At 39.6% G+C, this 16,636-nt stretch overlaps 1 protein-coding gene across 2 annotated transcripts; it reads right to left on the bottom strand.

The window, feature by feature from the left end:
• Nucleotides 1-635: 635 nt before the first annotated feature.
• Nucleotides 636-16,609, bottom strand: pabpc4 (poly(A) binding protein, cytoplasmic 4 (inducible form)). Of its 2 annotated transcripts, none has more exons than XM_077537984.1 (15): nt 16,049-16,609; nt 11,574-11,767; nt 8,648-8,763; nt 6,809-6,948; nt 6,030-6,124; nt 5,826-5,963; nt 5,654-5,749; nt 4,284-4,553; nt 3,243-3,330; nt 3,040-3,135; nt 1,669-1,799; nt 1,479-1,569; nt 1,259-1,389; nt 1,042-1,160; nt 636-960 (listed from the first exon to the last, which is right to left on the bottom strand). In XM_077537984.1, the coding sequence occupies exons 1-14, from the start codon at nt 16,239-16,241 to the stop codon at nt 1,059-1,061; spliced, it is 1,881 nt and encodes a 626-aa protein (XP_077394110.1). In that variant the 5' UTR covers nt 16,242-16,609; the 3' UTR covers nt 636-960; nt 1,042-1,058. The 2 variants fall into 2 exon arrangements, with proteins under 2 accessions (XP_077394110.1, XP_077394112.1); XM_077537986.1 differs by having other exon boundaries at nt 636-955.
• Between the last annotated feature and the right edge of the window lie 27 nt (nt 16,610-16,636).

The raw sequence follows: 16,636 nt of genomic DNA, 5'->3' as shown, positions 1-16,636 counted from the left end.
TTTCTGCTAAATTTCAATACACATATTCAATACATATTTGCGCTTGACCTCGTCCCGAACTTGTAGATTCCTGCTATGTGTTGATCAAAATGTTACATAATATACAGTAGGTATTTTTTTTTTTAAATGATGCATTTTACTGGGTTGCTGACGTGAAACCGTCATTTATTCTCCTCCATTATTCCATCATGTTGCATACCTTCAAGCATTTGTTAATTAAGCACAGTATCTGATTTATGAGGTCTTCCACTGCCAAGTATAGTGCAATTATGGTATTTTTATTCTGAGTGCAATTTATGGCAACAAGTCCAGGGTGTGCCCTGCCTCTTCCCTGAAAGGCAGCAGGGATAGGTTCCAGCTTTCTCCTTAAAATGGATATGTTATGCAGAGAATGGATGAATGAATTGTTGGAACCTATGTCACAAATGTATAACCATTATAGTTTTTTGTTTTGTTTGTTTTTTTCAGTGCAGTTCAAATGTAGAACCATTCTAGTGTTTTTGTTTTGTTTTGTTTTTTTGCAGTGCAGTTCAGCATCCACAGATTTGCATTTCACCTGCAAATATCGGGCGTCCACTGCATTCCTGTTATGTGATGTATCATTTGAATCAAAATAAATACTTCACAACATCAAATCAACCAGGGCTGTCAAAATGATATATCACCCCTTTATTGAGAATACCACAAACCCATCATACAGTCATAAAATGGGGATGCAGAAACCCACCATTTCAAATTAAACATTTCACTTTCAGGCAAAGAAAAAGTTTGAGGGTCATATTCCCTTTTGGAAGTTGTTCTAGATGAAGAAAATAATTACCTGTCACTCTCTCTTGAAATATTTAATTATGTTTTAAAATGACATTTTACTGTTTTTTTCAGATTTTTTTTTTATTTTTCAAAATTGTTCTAAACTTGTCTGGTTTCGGTGTAGCGTTTCTCTCCACAGCTCAAGCTGCTCTGCAACACACAGCGAACCAATTTGTCAATACTTTGCGATGTACGTTATCTGTTAGTATATTCACGATAAGTTGTACATACTGGTTTGAATTAACCATTCAGGATATGGGGGCAGCACTGGTACTCGTCATGCCGCCTACTTTCTGAGTGGCATCTTTCTTTGCTTGATGGGCCTGCAGGACTGCCACAGCTTCTTCCACCTGTTACAAGAAAAACAACAACAATCATTGAGCGCAAACTTCCAGATGAAAAAAAAGAAAACAACAACAACATGGAAGAAATACAGGAAGTGACCCACCTTTGAGCGCAATGACTCATGAGATTCCAGCATATGCAGAAGTTCCGAGTTGTCGATCTCAAGCAGCATGCCGGTGATCTTTCCCGCGAGGTTGGCGTGCATGGCCTGAATCAGCGGGAATAGACGTTCCCCTATTCGCAACGGATAAAACCGCGGAGGAGGAGTATAATCAGCATCGTGAACTCGCAAACTTCGATGCTTTAAGGCTACGGATTGTCACCGAGCATCTGCTTCTGCTCCTGCGGTGGTGCGGAAGCCAGCATGGAAGCCGTCAGCGGCTCCTGACCTTGAACATGCACAGCTGGCTGAGTCTGGAGGGGGACAAATTAAAGACCGAGAGCATTTTTTTTTTTTTTTTACGGCACTTGACATTTAAACACAGCAGATGATTATTGCTGCTTCGACCGTACCTGCTGTAAAGCAATAGGTTGCACCACCTGGGGATTAGGGTTGCGCACACCTGTGGCGTATTTGTAAGGCGGCATGGAGCGGGGGCCTGGTACACCCATTGAGGGACGAGGACCAAGGGTTTGGCCGGAACCTGCCCACAAGAACAAGTAAAAAAAAAAAAAAAAAAGTACAATATGAATACTGTCATTTGTAACTGAAGAGTGTACCGGTAATTTACATTCAGAGACGGTCACAAACTTGATTGCTCAAACAAACAGACGTGGAAGCTGATCTACCAGATCCAAACGAGAGAAACCAGGCAAATGGGTTACCACACAGTTCATTTTTGCTGTTCTCGTCGGACTGACTATACGCAAATGTGACCCCAATGTGGTTGATCAAAACTGAGACGAACTGTGGGATCAGCAAAATCAGACAGCTGCAAAAAGTGTAGACATTTTTTTTTTCTTTTTTTAAAGGAAATCAAATTGCTCACAGCTTATGGAGGATCAAAACTGCCAAAATTCCAAATAAATAGATGACTAAATAAATAAGTAAAAGTGAAAATAAGAACGGATATAAAAAATATAATATAATATGAAAATTAAATCCCCCCAAAATATATATAAATGGAAATAAAAACAACAATTTTTTTTTATCCCTAAATGAATAAATAAATACTAGTTGAAAATAATAGTTGAAAAAAAAAAAGATTTAAAAAATATAAATAAATATATAAATAGAATTAACTCAACTCAACTTTATTTATAAAGCGCTTTAAGAACAGGCGTTGCTGTATACAAAGTGTTGAACATAAACATCAGTTTTGCAGCAAACAAGAACAAAGCAAACATTTTGAAGTGCAAATAGTTTTTTTGTTGTTGTTGTTGTTTTTTTTACAAGTAAATACATTTTACAGTCTCCGGTTCGAGTCCAGGCTCGGACCTTCCTGGGTGGAGTTTGCATGTTCTCCCCGTGCCCGCGTGGGTCTTCTCCGGGTACTCCGGTCTCCTCCCACATTCCAAAGACATGCATGGCAGGTTAATTGGGCGCTCCGAATTGTCCCGTCGGTGTGCGTGTGAGTGTGGATGGTTGTTCGTCTCTGTGTGCCCTGCGATTGGCTGGCAACCAGCCCAGGGTGTCCCCCGCCTACTGCCCAGAGCCAGCTGAGATAGGCGCCAGCACCCCCCGCGCGACCCTTGTGAGGAATAAGCGGTCAAGAAAATGGATGGATGGATACATTTTACATCAGTGAATAAATAAGAATTCTAATGAGTGAATACCTAATTTAGCACATGCTATTTTGTTTTTATTTATTTTTTTAATAAATCAGCCAGGTGTACATGTACTGATGCTACGTTCAGTCAGTCGGCCAGCTAGTATGAACCCACCTCTCGGGCCCTGCGTGTTGCTGTTGGGAGACATATGTCTCAGGTTGGTGCGTGGGCCTGGTTGCCGCAGTGAGCTGGGCATCCCCTGGAAACCGCCTGAGAGCACAAATATCAACAATGAGATTGGTGCGAGCATGCCATATCGAAAAAGGTTCATTAAAGTCAACTTAAAGTTCTTAAGCGACGTGTTGTTCCATGCCCACCTTGACCCCTGCCACCTTGTTGCCACCGAGGATTTGGTCGCATTTGGGCCATCTGATTGGGTGCGTAGTAAGTAGTTCGATTCTGTGCCTGGTGAGAAAGAAAATATTTTTATCGATTTTATGTAATTTTATTTTTCCGTATTATATGGTTTGACATGGTCAGTCAAAAAAATTTTTATAGTTTAATTAAGGATTTAATTTTATGTTTGAATTTCAGATGCACTTTAAATCTTTTCTGAATAAAGCTGAAATCAATTTTAACACTGGTTGTGAGAAATGAATAGCAGGCTAGCTAGCTTAAAGGGTGTAAAGCAAGGGTGTCCAAACTACGGCCCGGGGGGGCCATTTGCGGCCCGCCGTCCATTTTTTAGTGGCCCGTGACATATGCTAAAAATGGCATTTGACTCAGTTCAAATAAGATAAAAACAAAAATGTTTAGAGATGGTCAAAGTAAGAAGGGAGGGTGTCGAAAAACACAAGTGCTATTAAAGGTTATTCTAGTTAACTAAAACTAACGAAAAAATAAAATTCAAAAAACTATTTCGTGAACAAAATAAAATAAAAACCAAGATGCTTTTTAAGTAAAAGAAAACTAACTGAAACTACATTTTATGTTTACAGAACTAACTAAAAATACAACAAACAAAATAAAAAAATATTGCGCACAAGTAATACACATTAAAAATTAAACTAATACTGAAACTAACTAAACTAAAACTAACCATTTATTAAAGAACTAAAACTAGTAAAAAAAAAAACAGAACCACCCTGAAAACTAATTAAAACTAACTAAATTAAATATGCAAAAGCACAAATAAATTATTTGTACATTTTTCGGACTAAACAAAATTTCTCTTCATTCACATTATGTGGCCCTTGCGTCCTTCTGATTTTCTGTATGTGGCCCTCAAATGAAAACGTTTGGACACCCCTGGCGTAAAGTGACTGAAACGTAAAGTATCGCTATAACATGTTCTCAAGATTGTGTCCCTTTGGCCTCCCAAACCTGCCGAAACCTTTTGACCTGAAAGCTCGTCGTACCTGTGGCACGGTTGGCATAAAGTAGCCGCTGGTGGGTTGGAACTGATTAATGATGGCGTTGGCCGGCATGGCCCTCATGCCAGCGATGCGTTGCATGTACTGGTTGGTGAGATGGGCCTTCCGCTCCTCTTTGCGCTGAGCGAGGGCCACGTAGAGCGGCTTGGAGCCGACGATGCGCCCGTTCATCTCAGTCACTGCTTTGGTGGCCTCCTCGGGGGACGAGAAGCAAACAAAGCCAAAGCCCTTGGAGCGACCTTCCTCCAGCATCACCTGGCAAGAAAGTCGCGGCGCCGTTCACGTTTACGACAATTAGGGATGTAACGATATCCAAACATCACGATATGATATTATCACGAGATGAAGTTCACGATACGATAATTATCACGGTATTGTGGGGGCGTTGGCGATATTTAAAAAAAAAAATCACAATATTGTAAAAAAGAGCTCATACTAAAAAAAAAAAAAAGTACAATATTGTGCTTTTGTACATAACAGCAATGCATATAAACCATCTACAATCTCAAATAACAATATTGAGGCACTTACTTGGTAATTTAAGCACACATTTTTCACTTCACAAAGCAAATTAGGTTCCCCTTCATCTGACAATTAGAATAGATTTTAACTCATTTGCTCCCAATAACGTGTAAATACGTCTTTTTTTTAAATGTTTTAAGTGTCCCAAAGACGTATTTGTACGTTTTTTTTGTTTTGTTTTTATGCTAGAGCATACAGAAGGCTTTGATGCAGCCTCTCAACTGCAAAGAACGGTTGCAGAAATGGTAGTTATTACACAAACGGCCAGCAGGTGGCAGCAGAACAAAGGAGATCAACCAGCGTCATGTAGTAAAAAAGCTAAATTACTTACAATTTTGAATAGATTTGTGAAAACTGATGAAACTCGGCTCTCTTCTAATGCTAATTGCTGCAAAACGGAAAAAGATAGAAACATACTTTTTTTTTTTTTTCCTGATGAAATAAGAGACTTTAATCTTTCTTTTGATAGGTTCCATGCTTTTATAGCAATCTAACACAATATTCTGTGGGCCTTGCAAAATCAGTCAAAATTCAGTAAAACAGCCGGGAGCGAACGGGATTGCGAAATGTGAAAATGGCTGGGAGCCAAAGAGTTAAACATAGAAGGCCAAAACATCCCTAATGAAAATTAAATTGCAATAATAAACTAGCCACTAGAGGGTGCTAGAACTGCACAAACGGAAATCAATCTGACTTTTTGAACAAATGCGTTCCTTTTAAATATTGTGAACATGGCGACGACGATATTGCGTCAGTTTTAATATCGCGATATCACGATATCGCCCTTATCGTGACATCCCTAACGACAATCGCATCTCTTTGTAACCCCTCACCTTGGCACTTGTAATGGACCCGAAGGGTGAAAACTCCTTTCGCAGTTTCTCATCATCGATGGTGTCATCGAGATTCTTGATGTAAAGATTAACTCCCTAAATGCAAAGAAATACAGTGAGTTGATCTGAATCGCATCTTTTTGGTTTTTTTGTACCACCGAGTCCTGCAGACCTGATAGCGGCTGATTCGCTCCTGTTTCAGCATCTCAAACTTGCGCTTTAGCTCTGCCTGACGCTCCATTTTCTTCTGCGCCCGTCCCACGAACACAGTCTTGCCGTTGAGATCGGTGCCGTTCATGTCCTCCACGGCCTAAAACATTCGGCTCATCGTCATCAGAGGAAACACACGATGACGTTTGATACAATTCCAGAATACCTTGTTGGCGTCCTCGTGCTTCTCATAACTAACAAATCCGAAGCCTCTGGATTTGCCAGCCGGGTCTGTCATCACTTTCACGCTGAGTGTTTTGCCTGCAGAAATAAAACATAATTAGTGGAAGGCGGACACAAATCTGCATCAATGAACTCATTCAATGCCACGGATGTTTTTTTTTTGTTTTTTTTAAATTTATAACATCTTGCGAGCAAATCTCATGCCCTGACCCCAATGAGTCCATTTCTGATTCCACAATGTCAAACTGTGGCCACCTCGACCGCACTGATTTTAACTCATTCACTGCCATTGACGGAAAAAGACGTCAAATGATGCATTTTTTGCTGGTTTGGCAAATGAATGTGTTAATAAATAACTAAAAAAAAAAAAAATCAAATTGGCCCTTGTAGCTTTCTATTTTTCTGTTTGTGGCCCTCAGAGGAAAAAGTTTGGAAACCCCTGCTGTACATTATATCAACAATTTATAATTGTTTCATTGATTTTTACCATGTTTAAACAATGGCAGTGAATGAGTTAAATAGAATGAGAGGAGCCACTTCGTTTGGGGGGTAGTTGGCTGCATTCCATCCGACAACGACACACAATCATGGGGCAAACGCCATCTTCTAGCTGTGCTAGTCTATCAAAGTAGTGTTCACTTATTGCGGATTCATTCTATCGCAGGTTTGCACCCCACCCCAACCCTCCATTTTCCCAGGTGGAGCGTGAATGCATCCACCATTTGATGCCAGAAAATAAGCAATACAATCAAAACTGCCTACCGTATTTGTCGAAAAGCTCTTTAAGATGCTCGTCATCCATATCGTCGCCAAAGTTCTTGATGTAGACGTTTGTGAACTCTTTCGCTTTGGCGCCAAGCTCCGCCTCCCGCTCCTTGCGCGATTTGAAGCGACCGACAAACCTGAAGACGGAGAACGAGCGACGACGTGCTCTTTTAAAACAGCCCCGACTCGTATGAGAAATCTAACCAGGATCCAACACGAGACTTTTTTTGAATACGGTATAGATCAGGGGTGTCCAAGCTACGGCCCGGGGGGGCCATTTGCGGCCCGCCGTCCATTTTTCAGTGGCCCGCAACATATGCTAAAAATGGCATTTGACCGAGTTCAAATACAATAAACAAAACAAAAATGTTTGGAGGTGGTCAAAGTAAGAAGGGAGGGTGTCGAAAAACAGGTGCCATTAAAGGTTATTTTAGTTCACTAAAACTCATGAAAAAAATAAAATAAAATAAAAAACAACAACAACAATATTGTTACCGAAATAAAATAAAAATGTTTTTATAAAAATGTAAACTGAAACTACATTTTAAGTTTATAAAACTAACTAAAACTAACTATAATAATTATAGCAAACATGTCCTTCGTTTTAGTCTTTGGTAATTAATTTAATGCATGAGCCTTTGGGGATGATTTCAAATGTGATTTTTTTTTTGTAGATTTAGTTTGCTATAAACCAGAATAATGACGTTTGAAAGTATGTCACACAGAAGTGACGTCATCTAGCAGCAGCCAATAGAAAAGCACCAAAAGTAGTAATACACAGTAATGCACATTTAAAAAAACAAAAAACAAATACTAATACTGAAACTAACAAACTAAACTAAAATTTAGCATTTTTAAAAGAACTAATAATAAAAACTAACAGAACCACCCTGAAAACTAATCAAAACTAATGAAAAATTCCAAAACAATAATAACTCTACTGCCATATTACAAATAAATTGGTTTATATACTGTAGCATTTTTCTAAATATGCAAAAGCACAAATAAATTATGTGTTAAATTTTTCAGACTAAACACAATTTCTCTTCATAACATTATGTGGCCCTTGAGTCCTTCTGAGTTTCTCTTTGTGGCCCTCAAATGAAAAAGTTTGGACACCCCTGGTATACATATAAAAGCTGAAGATCAATATTGAGCATACACAAAACACAGATATATATTTCATCATCGCTGCTTGGGCAAACATGAACAAAAAATGCATTACAGTGCTTTTAATACCACCAGAGGCAGGCAGACATGTTGGCATGCTTGACCATGACAACCATCTTGGTGCATCATGACGATGATGATGATGATGGTGATGATGATGAAGTGGATGGAGAGGGGGTCGAGGAACAGGGGTCTCACATTTACAGAGGAAAGCTGAGGAGGACCAAATGTTCTCATATATACCTTTGCTATGTTGACCTCTCCCATTCTGCCATCCAGTTTTGCATTCCTGCATTCGATCCGTCACTAAAACACACAAGCGTGGTCATACGCACAAACACACTCAGACGGGTGACCAGCGAGTGCACTAATAAGGCTGCAAGAAATTGTTTCTGCTAGGACCAAAAAAAAAGAAATACAAAAAAATCTGCGTTTTAGTTGGTTATTTATCAAATCACACGTTATCTTCACGCTGGCGAAAGCAAGCGATGAGCTTATTAGTCGGATTATGTCGTCGCCAGCTGGGAAAAAAACAACAACATACATGTGCACGACAGAACATTTAAGGCTTGCGAGTTACGCGCGGAACAAGCGAGGACGTTCCGTTCCGCTTTTACGAGACACACGTGGATGAGTCATAAAATCCAAAAACGATCAGACACTCACACCTTGCGGTCATTCAAAAGCATGCCGTTCATTTTCTCGATGGCGCGGTCAGCGGCATCCTGGGTCTCAAAGTGGACGAAGGCGTAGCCCTTGGAGCCATTTTCGTCACACACCACCTACGAGACAGGCGGCAAATAAAGACAAATACTCGTGTGCTTTTCTACTTTTGTTTATGGTTTTGATTGACATGGAAACGTTGCTTGTATGCTTGTGGTGGTAAAAATTGGCTCGATCAAATTTGGACTGATGCACTAACAAAGTCAAAACTCTTGTTTTAGATTGTCATTTATTAGTCCTTTATGTATTTATTTATTTATTTATTTCAAAAAATAAATCAATTCAACATTTTTATTTCATTCTTTAAAAAAGAAAAGAAAGGGGACAGAAAGAAGTGAAACTTATTATCTGCCACTGTTAAAAAAAAATTAAATACAAAAATATAACAATAATAATAATAATAATAATAATACAATATACTGTAAATGATAGTAAGCTGTCAAGATGCTTTCATGTTAGCAACCAAACAAAATGATTCAATAGCGTGACCTTGCGCTATAAATATATAGATTTTTCCAGTAATTGAGCTTTTATACATTTAAAAAAAAAAAATTAAATATTTTTAAAAATACAAATGGACTGAGATGATTTAGTTTTATGATCCAGATTGTTCCACAAACTGTCACCTTGAGTTGAACTACATCGTTCTTTTTGTTTTGCTCTGTATTTTGGTTTGGTTACTCTTAATTTGTACTCAATTTTATTCACCAGTGTTATGAAGATGAATATTACTTGTTTAATTGTAAATACAGTAGTTAATTGGTATATTGCATATTTAGAAAAGCTCTAAAGTATATATATATATATATATATATATATATATATATATATATATATATATATATATTAAGGGTGTCACGATTTCGAATTTTTATCGAAATCGATCGAAATTACGTCACGATTTCGAGCATCGAAATAGAAGAGAGGACACTCGATTCGATGCCCCCCCCCCGCCGGCGTGCCGCAAGCCTTCCGCAAGGATAGACCTATTTTCTATTTTTGCCGGACGCCGCAGCGGTTGGCCTCCGGCAAATGGCAAGCTAGCACAAAACACATCGAGCGGGACAGGAAGACAGAGGCAGTTTCAAAATAAATTTCCGGTTACCTTTCAGAAAAAAACACTCGCCAGCTCCTATTTCGCAAGCTTATCAGCAGAACGTGACGTGGGCGTCGCCGGGCCATGTGCTCATTCACGGTTTAGACACCAGCGAACATGGACGCGGAGAGGTTTAATAAATTGGAGGTGGAAAACCACAAAATAATATATGACACGGCACTTCCTTTTTATAAAGACTGTAATGTATTGTGAGTTTGATGTTCGCGATTGCTTGTTGTGCCCGTCTCGCTTGCCGTACTGAGCGGCAGCCGGACGCGGAAGACAGAAATAAAGAGTGGCGCTCGCCTTGAGCACGCACTGACCCGACTCTCGTTATTAATATACTTTACAAGGACAACCAAAAAAAAGATGCTGCATGGAATCTCATAGCAGAAGAAGCACAGACTTTCTGTATGTTTGTCGTTGTGAAATGCCACATGATCGCGCGCGCACGGTCCCGCGAGATACGTTGGGAAGTGGGCGGCGACGGAGCTGCCGGACCGCAGCTGTGCGGAGCCGGTGTGGATTGACAAAAAAATTGACCCGTCCGGAGCACGCAGTCAAGACGCACCGCACCGCAACCGCAGTCAGTGAAAACCCGGGGTTAGCTGACTTCTCCTGCAGTCATGATGGCAAGCGCGGACAGACACAGCAATGGTGCTTCAAGCCGCTCCCGCTTCTCTCGTCACCAGTTTGGAAACATTTTGCGTTCCCGGTGAGTTATGTCGACAACGTTCACGTTGTCGATAAAAAGACCACAGTTGCAAGATATGCTATGTGCGCGTACTGTACTCGGCCACGGGAAACACGACAAACATGACGGGACATTTACGCAGGCATCACAAAGATTTAGATTTATCAAATTCAACTAGAAGTGGGAAAACAACGGTCCAACCAACTATTTCATCCTCATTTACAGTGAAACTTCCACACACTTCAGCTCGCGCGAAACGCCAGATCCATAGGTCTATTTATAGCAGCAGACCTGCAGCCTTGGAAAACGCTGGATTCAAACATTTAATTAGTGTACTTGAACCACGCTACAGTATGCCCAGCAACTGTAAATGTTGGGATATAGTTTGTTCAGGCTGTATTTGTTCCATGACTTTGGATACAATATATTTTTTGTTGTTGTTGCACATTGCACATTATTTTAAGAGGAACGCACAGCACACTGTTGTAACCAAAAACAGTCAATAGATGGCAGGCACCCACTGTGACTTTTTGTTTTTGTTTTTTTATTTTTTATTTTACACTTCAGTAAGAACAAGACGGTTAACTTTATATTGTAAATAAATTCTTTGAATTTGATCATTCCTGCCTAATGTCAATTATCATATATTACATAAATTTACACAAAAATAATATGGAAATTGCATCACCTATATGTAGCCGATCTTTTGAAATAAGATTTACTGTACAATGAATAGAACCAATGATCATAGACTAGCCTTAGCCTACAGAAGCATATGCCTCTGTGTTATAAAGTGGGGGAGCGGAGAAAAAAAAAAAAAAAAAAAATCGAAAAAAAAATCGAATCGTGACCCCAAAATCGAAATTTAAATCGAATCGTGGAGTTGGCGAATCGTGACACCCCTAATATATATATATATATATATATATATATATATATATATATATAAAATAAATGTATTAGTAGCAGATGTCATTTTTAGTATTGGCGGCCACAAATGGCCCCCGGGCCATAGTTTGGACGATTTTGATCTACATGTACGTACTGTATTGTCACACATACAACAACAGCAACTCTACCTTGCAGGACAGGATGTTTCCAAAGGCAGAGAAGGTGTCATACAGCGCTTTGTTATCAATGGACTTGTCCAGGTTCTTGATAAAGACGTTGCCCACTCCAGACTTCCTGAGGGAGGGATCTCTCTGGGACCACATGATTCTGATTGGTTTTCCTTTCACCACGTCAAAGTTCATGGTGTCCAAGGCTCGCTCCGCTGGTTTGGGGGCACACAGATGGGATAAGGCTGCTTGTTTACATAGAAACATTGGTTTTGTGCTGTTGCCAGCATGTTCGTGTTTGGCTTGACGGTCAAACAGGACAAATAGTTGAAAGGAACACAAGACTTGTGAAAAACTAACCAGCTATTCTGTGAAATGGTTCATTTCAACTCTTCCCTGAAAAAAAATTGCCAATTTATGTTGCGCATTTATGATTTTATAGCACTTTTCATGAATAATAGTACTGTGTCGGGCATATTGCGTGCGTAGAATACACATTGAATGACATGGAATAAATGAGAGCATTGACACTCACGAGGAATTAACACGTCCCACGGTGGACATCAAAAGGTGGAATTACGCCTTAGAACAAAGAAGCGCTTCTTCAAGCCACGGAGGACAACCTAACCTGGCAACAGCCCAAATGGATATGCTCATGCGCGCCTTCACTCAAGTGAGTTCGCCGCGACTGAAAATGACATCACAAGTGCTCAGGTAACCAATCACAGCTCAGCTTGTGAATGTCACATGACCAAACCTAGAAAACAGGTGAGCTGTGATTGGTTACCTGAGCACTTGTGATGTCATTTTCAGTCGACAGCAAGTTGCAAAATGTGTTTTTAGAGGTACTAATTGTACGTGGAAAAATAATGAAAGTATCAAATTAATTATAGACAAAATATTAACTTTTTATTGCTATAATGGGTTAAATAAGTGAAGTATCCTTTTAAACATTTGAGTGTATGTGAAAATGCAGTTCGTCCTTTGGTTTACACTGCTCTGTATTTTTGTGTATCTTTGTAAAAATTACAATGTTGAAAAGAAAATAACACAACCTAATAATCATGTTAACATCTAGATTCAAAGAAATACAGATTAGTCGATAACTGAACATTTGTCCAGTGTTGATCAAGGACATTTAGACAACAGCATTCTTTTTGTTTTGCTCTGTATTTTGGTTTGGTTACTCTTAATTTGTACTCAATTTTATTCACCAGTGTTATGAAGATGAATATTACTTGTTTAATTGTAAATACAGTAGTTAATTGGTATATTGCATATTTTGAAAAGCTCTAAAGTATATATATATATATATATATATATATATATATATATATATATATATATATATATAATAAATTTATTAGTAGCAGATGTCATTTTTAGCATCCCTATTGACAGTTATTTTTATGATCAAGCCATCCACATTGCCCATTACTAAATATTAGGGGTGTTAAAAAAAATCGATTCGGCAATATATCGCGATACTACAGCTCGCAATTCTCGAATCGATTCAATAGGCAGCCGAATCGATTTTTAACACATTCACTGCCAGCCCAAAAATGCATCATTTGACGTCTTTTTCCGTCAATGAGTTAAACATCCATTTTTGATGGAGAAATATTCAACAAAATGTCTTACTTAGGGTTAGGATTCACACCGTAAGCATGGAAGAATGTTATTAATGGAGCATTAAGCCTTAATATTTTATTTCAATGCTGTTCAAACATGAAACAGATTACATGTTTGTTAAATATTAGGGGTGTGAATTGCCTAGTACCTGACGATTCGATTCGTATCACGATTCACAGGTCACGATTCGATTCGATACCGATTAATCCCGATGCGAATTTATAAGCCGATTGTTGCGATTTTTTTTCATTCAAATTTAGAAAATACTAATCAGTAAGCTTGTAGAGTGTAAGATTTATATGAAAATGTATTATTTATTTATCTGAAATTTCAGTCTTATAGAGGTTGTAATTTGTTTCATGTTTGAACAGCATTGAAATAAAATATTAAGGCTTAATGTTCCGTTCATATAACATTCTTCCATGCTTAAGGTGTGAATCCTAAAAAAAAAAAAAAAAAAAAAAAAAAAAAATTAAAAAAAAAAATCGATTTTGCAATTATTTAATCGATTCGAGAATCGCGCAATGTAGTATCGCGATATATCGCCGAATCGATTTTTTTTAACACCCCTATTAAATATAGTGGCTCACAGTTATAAGACTGAAGTTTCAGATAAACGAATAATACCTTTTCATACAAATCTTACAGTGTGCATGTACAAGTTTACTGAATAGTATTTTCTAAATTTGAGTAAAAAAAAAATGGCAGCAATCGATTTACAAATTTATATCGGGATTAATCGGTATCGAATCGAATCGTGACCTATGAATCGTGATACGAATTGAATCGTCAGGCACTAGGCAATTCACACCCCTACTAAATATTGTTTATAACATCATTTGACCATTGCTGTGCGGGTTTTGACAGTGTACAAGCAGCAGGGAACAGTGTGTGTGTGTGTGTGTAAAGGTGGGAGGGAGAAGGTACTGCTAACGGTCAAACTGGTAACACGCATGGCCCTCGACTCTGCCTCAACACATGCGGTTCGCTTCACAGCGGCACAAACACTCGCACACGGTGCCTGTGATAACACCAGCAGCTTCTGTGAAGACGACATCTGTTTGCATTCGCTTTCCTTACATCATCTGAAATCACTTTCAGCGGTCTGACGTTCAACACATAATCAGACTCTTAACATAGGACAGGGCTCCAAAAAGTCCATGTGGTTATATAGGCCTAACATGCTTTTGTTCAGTCACTCCACATTACCACAGAGGCCAGGGTGGGTGCAAAAAAAAAAAAAAAAAAAAGTGTCTGGTAAACAAAACAGAGCTGCCTTGCGTCTGCTGGCATCAGCAGTTTGGCTCGCAATTGTACTTCACAAACCGAATATTCAGAGGTGCGTGATAGCTGTCAAACGTGCTCGATTTTGACACGTCAGTCTTGGCTTTAAAAGGGAAAATATTCGTTCGTACGCCGACAGTACTTGCTTGAATGAAACAAGGGGACAAACGTACACTTCTCTCTCAATTTGTCTCTTCGTTTCTAAGAACATGTTAAAGCGCCGGCAGTTGTTTTTTTGTTTTTTTGCAGCTCGGAGAGATGTTCTATATTTAGAGAGGGGTTCTCGGAGGTATGTGCTGGCATGGCGTGCGAGTGGAGAATTCTCCACCATTGATGGGGAGGGACATACAAAGTGTTGTCAGAAAAAAAAATCAAGGACTGGTTCACAAATAAAGCTTTCAAAATGAAACTACAGCGTTTTCCCCTTCAATGTGGGTCAGGCGATCAACCAGCACGTCCACAAAGAGATCTTTGCGGCGCTCGCTTCATTCGCTGCGCGAGAAGAGGTGATAATTGCGGAAGGACAACATGGGCGAACACTGCTGAGCTGGAGCAACCTCCATACTGATTTTCGTTCCAGTTTCCCAAGCTCAACGAGGAGAACTGTTTTGAAGAAGTGGATGACGTCAAGATGGCTGTGATGATTGAGCTGCAGGTGACATCGAAAGAATCCTTCGAGGAGAGCATTGAAGGCGTGGAAGAAGAGTCTGGGAAATGCGTGTTGGACTCCAGGTTGTTTGAAATATATCTCAGTCCTGGATTTTTTTTTCCTGACACACCTTTGCCTTGTGATCCTTGATCCCAAGAAACCACCATCCACGAAAACCACTCGAGAGTCTTTGTCAACAAGTCACGCTGGTTGTCCTTTAAAAGCAGCAAACACACGTCAGTCAGACACGTGCCGGCACTACGTGGAATTGCCCAACAGCTACCATCCTCCCCCTCTCGTGCACGCCTGACAACAAATGGTGTCATCTCATCAGAAGGCTCATTTGACAGTTTCGGACCAACGACACCAAAACTTGTGGAAGTGAGCCGCTTGTGAGTGATCGCTCGACCGCCTTTTGGTTCGCCACTGGAGCAGAGATATGTTGGAACAGGTGTTCCAGTGAAGCCTGATACAAAGAATCTTAAACTGCCCCCCACACACACACACACACACACAATATAGCCACCTGTCATTACTCCTCAATCCATATAGTCATGACTGTTCGAGACAATATAATAAGATATGTTCAACACATTTTCAATATGAGGAACAAGAATGACTTCCCAAGCTTGGTCAACTTGATCACATCTTGGACACATGCAGTCATAAATCTTTACTTATAGAGCTGTGAATGAAAACTATGAACAGAACACACAACCGACGTTATATAGAAATATGAGGCCATGTTAATGTGGATCAAATGACTTTTGGGACTTGTCTTGAAGATCATGCGTTTTACACTGAGCAAAATGGCAGTTCTGGCTCTTGTCCTATGAACGGGAATTTTTTAAATGTAGCTACGGATTGACATTGAAGGTTCCGGTGTCATTCCGCGAGTGATGCAAACAGAACAACATAGCGGCTTTCTTACCGTCAGCTGGCTGGGAGAAGTTGACGTAAGCGTAGCCCAAGGACCGCCGGGTGATCATGTCTCGGCAGACCCGAATGGACAGCACCGGCCCGGCTGGGCTGAACTTTTCGTACAACATCGCCTCGGTGATGTCGGGGTGCAGGTCGCCAACGTAAAGAGAAGCCATCGGATAACTCCCCGTCGCTGTGTTCATATCGCCAGCCTCGAATTTAGCCAACTTGCTTTCGAAACGTTGCTGTGTGATGGGGTTATTGGTCCAAAATGTGCGCGTTCAGTCGCCACAAGGAACCGCTTCAAAAATTAAAGATCAGAAAGAGAAAAAAAAAGTATTTCTTTTTAAGACCCGAGGTCTATTTTTTTTATTTTGCTATTTTTTTACTCGTATATTTTAATTTAAACACTTCGTTTCTTTTTATGAAGGTTTTTTTGATTTTTGTATTTTTTATGTATTTTTCAAAGTTTTTCGATAACAGTGAGTTAGACACTCACGGTGGTTTTGTGGCCGTGGAAAGAGACTGCATGGGGGCAGCGAGGGTACTTTATACACCGTGCGCAGTGTGCGGAGGAAATGGCTGCAGGGTCAAACTT

Source organism: Festucalex cinctus, chromosome 12 (assembly GCF_051991245.1).
Source record: "Festucalex cinctus isolate MCC-2025b chromosome 12, RoL_Fcin_1.0, whole genome shotgun sequence".
NCBI classification, from domain to species: Eukaryota; Metazoa; Chordata; class Actinopteri; order Syngnathiformes; family Syngnathidae; genus Festucalex; species Festucalex cinctus.
This window is presented reverse-complemented; position numbering and strand designations above follow the sequence as displayed.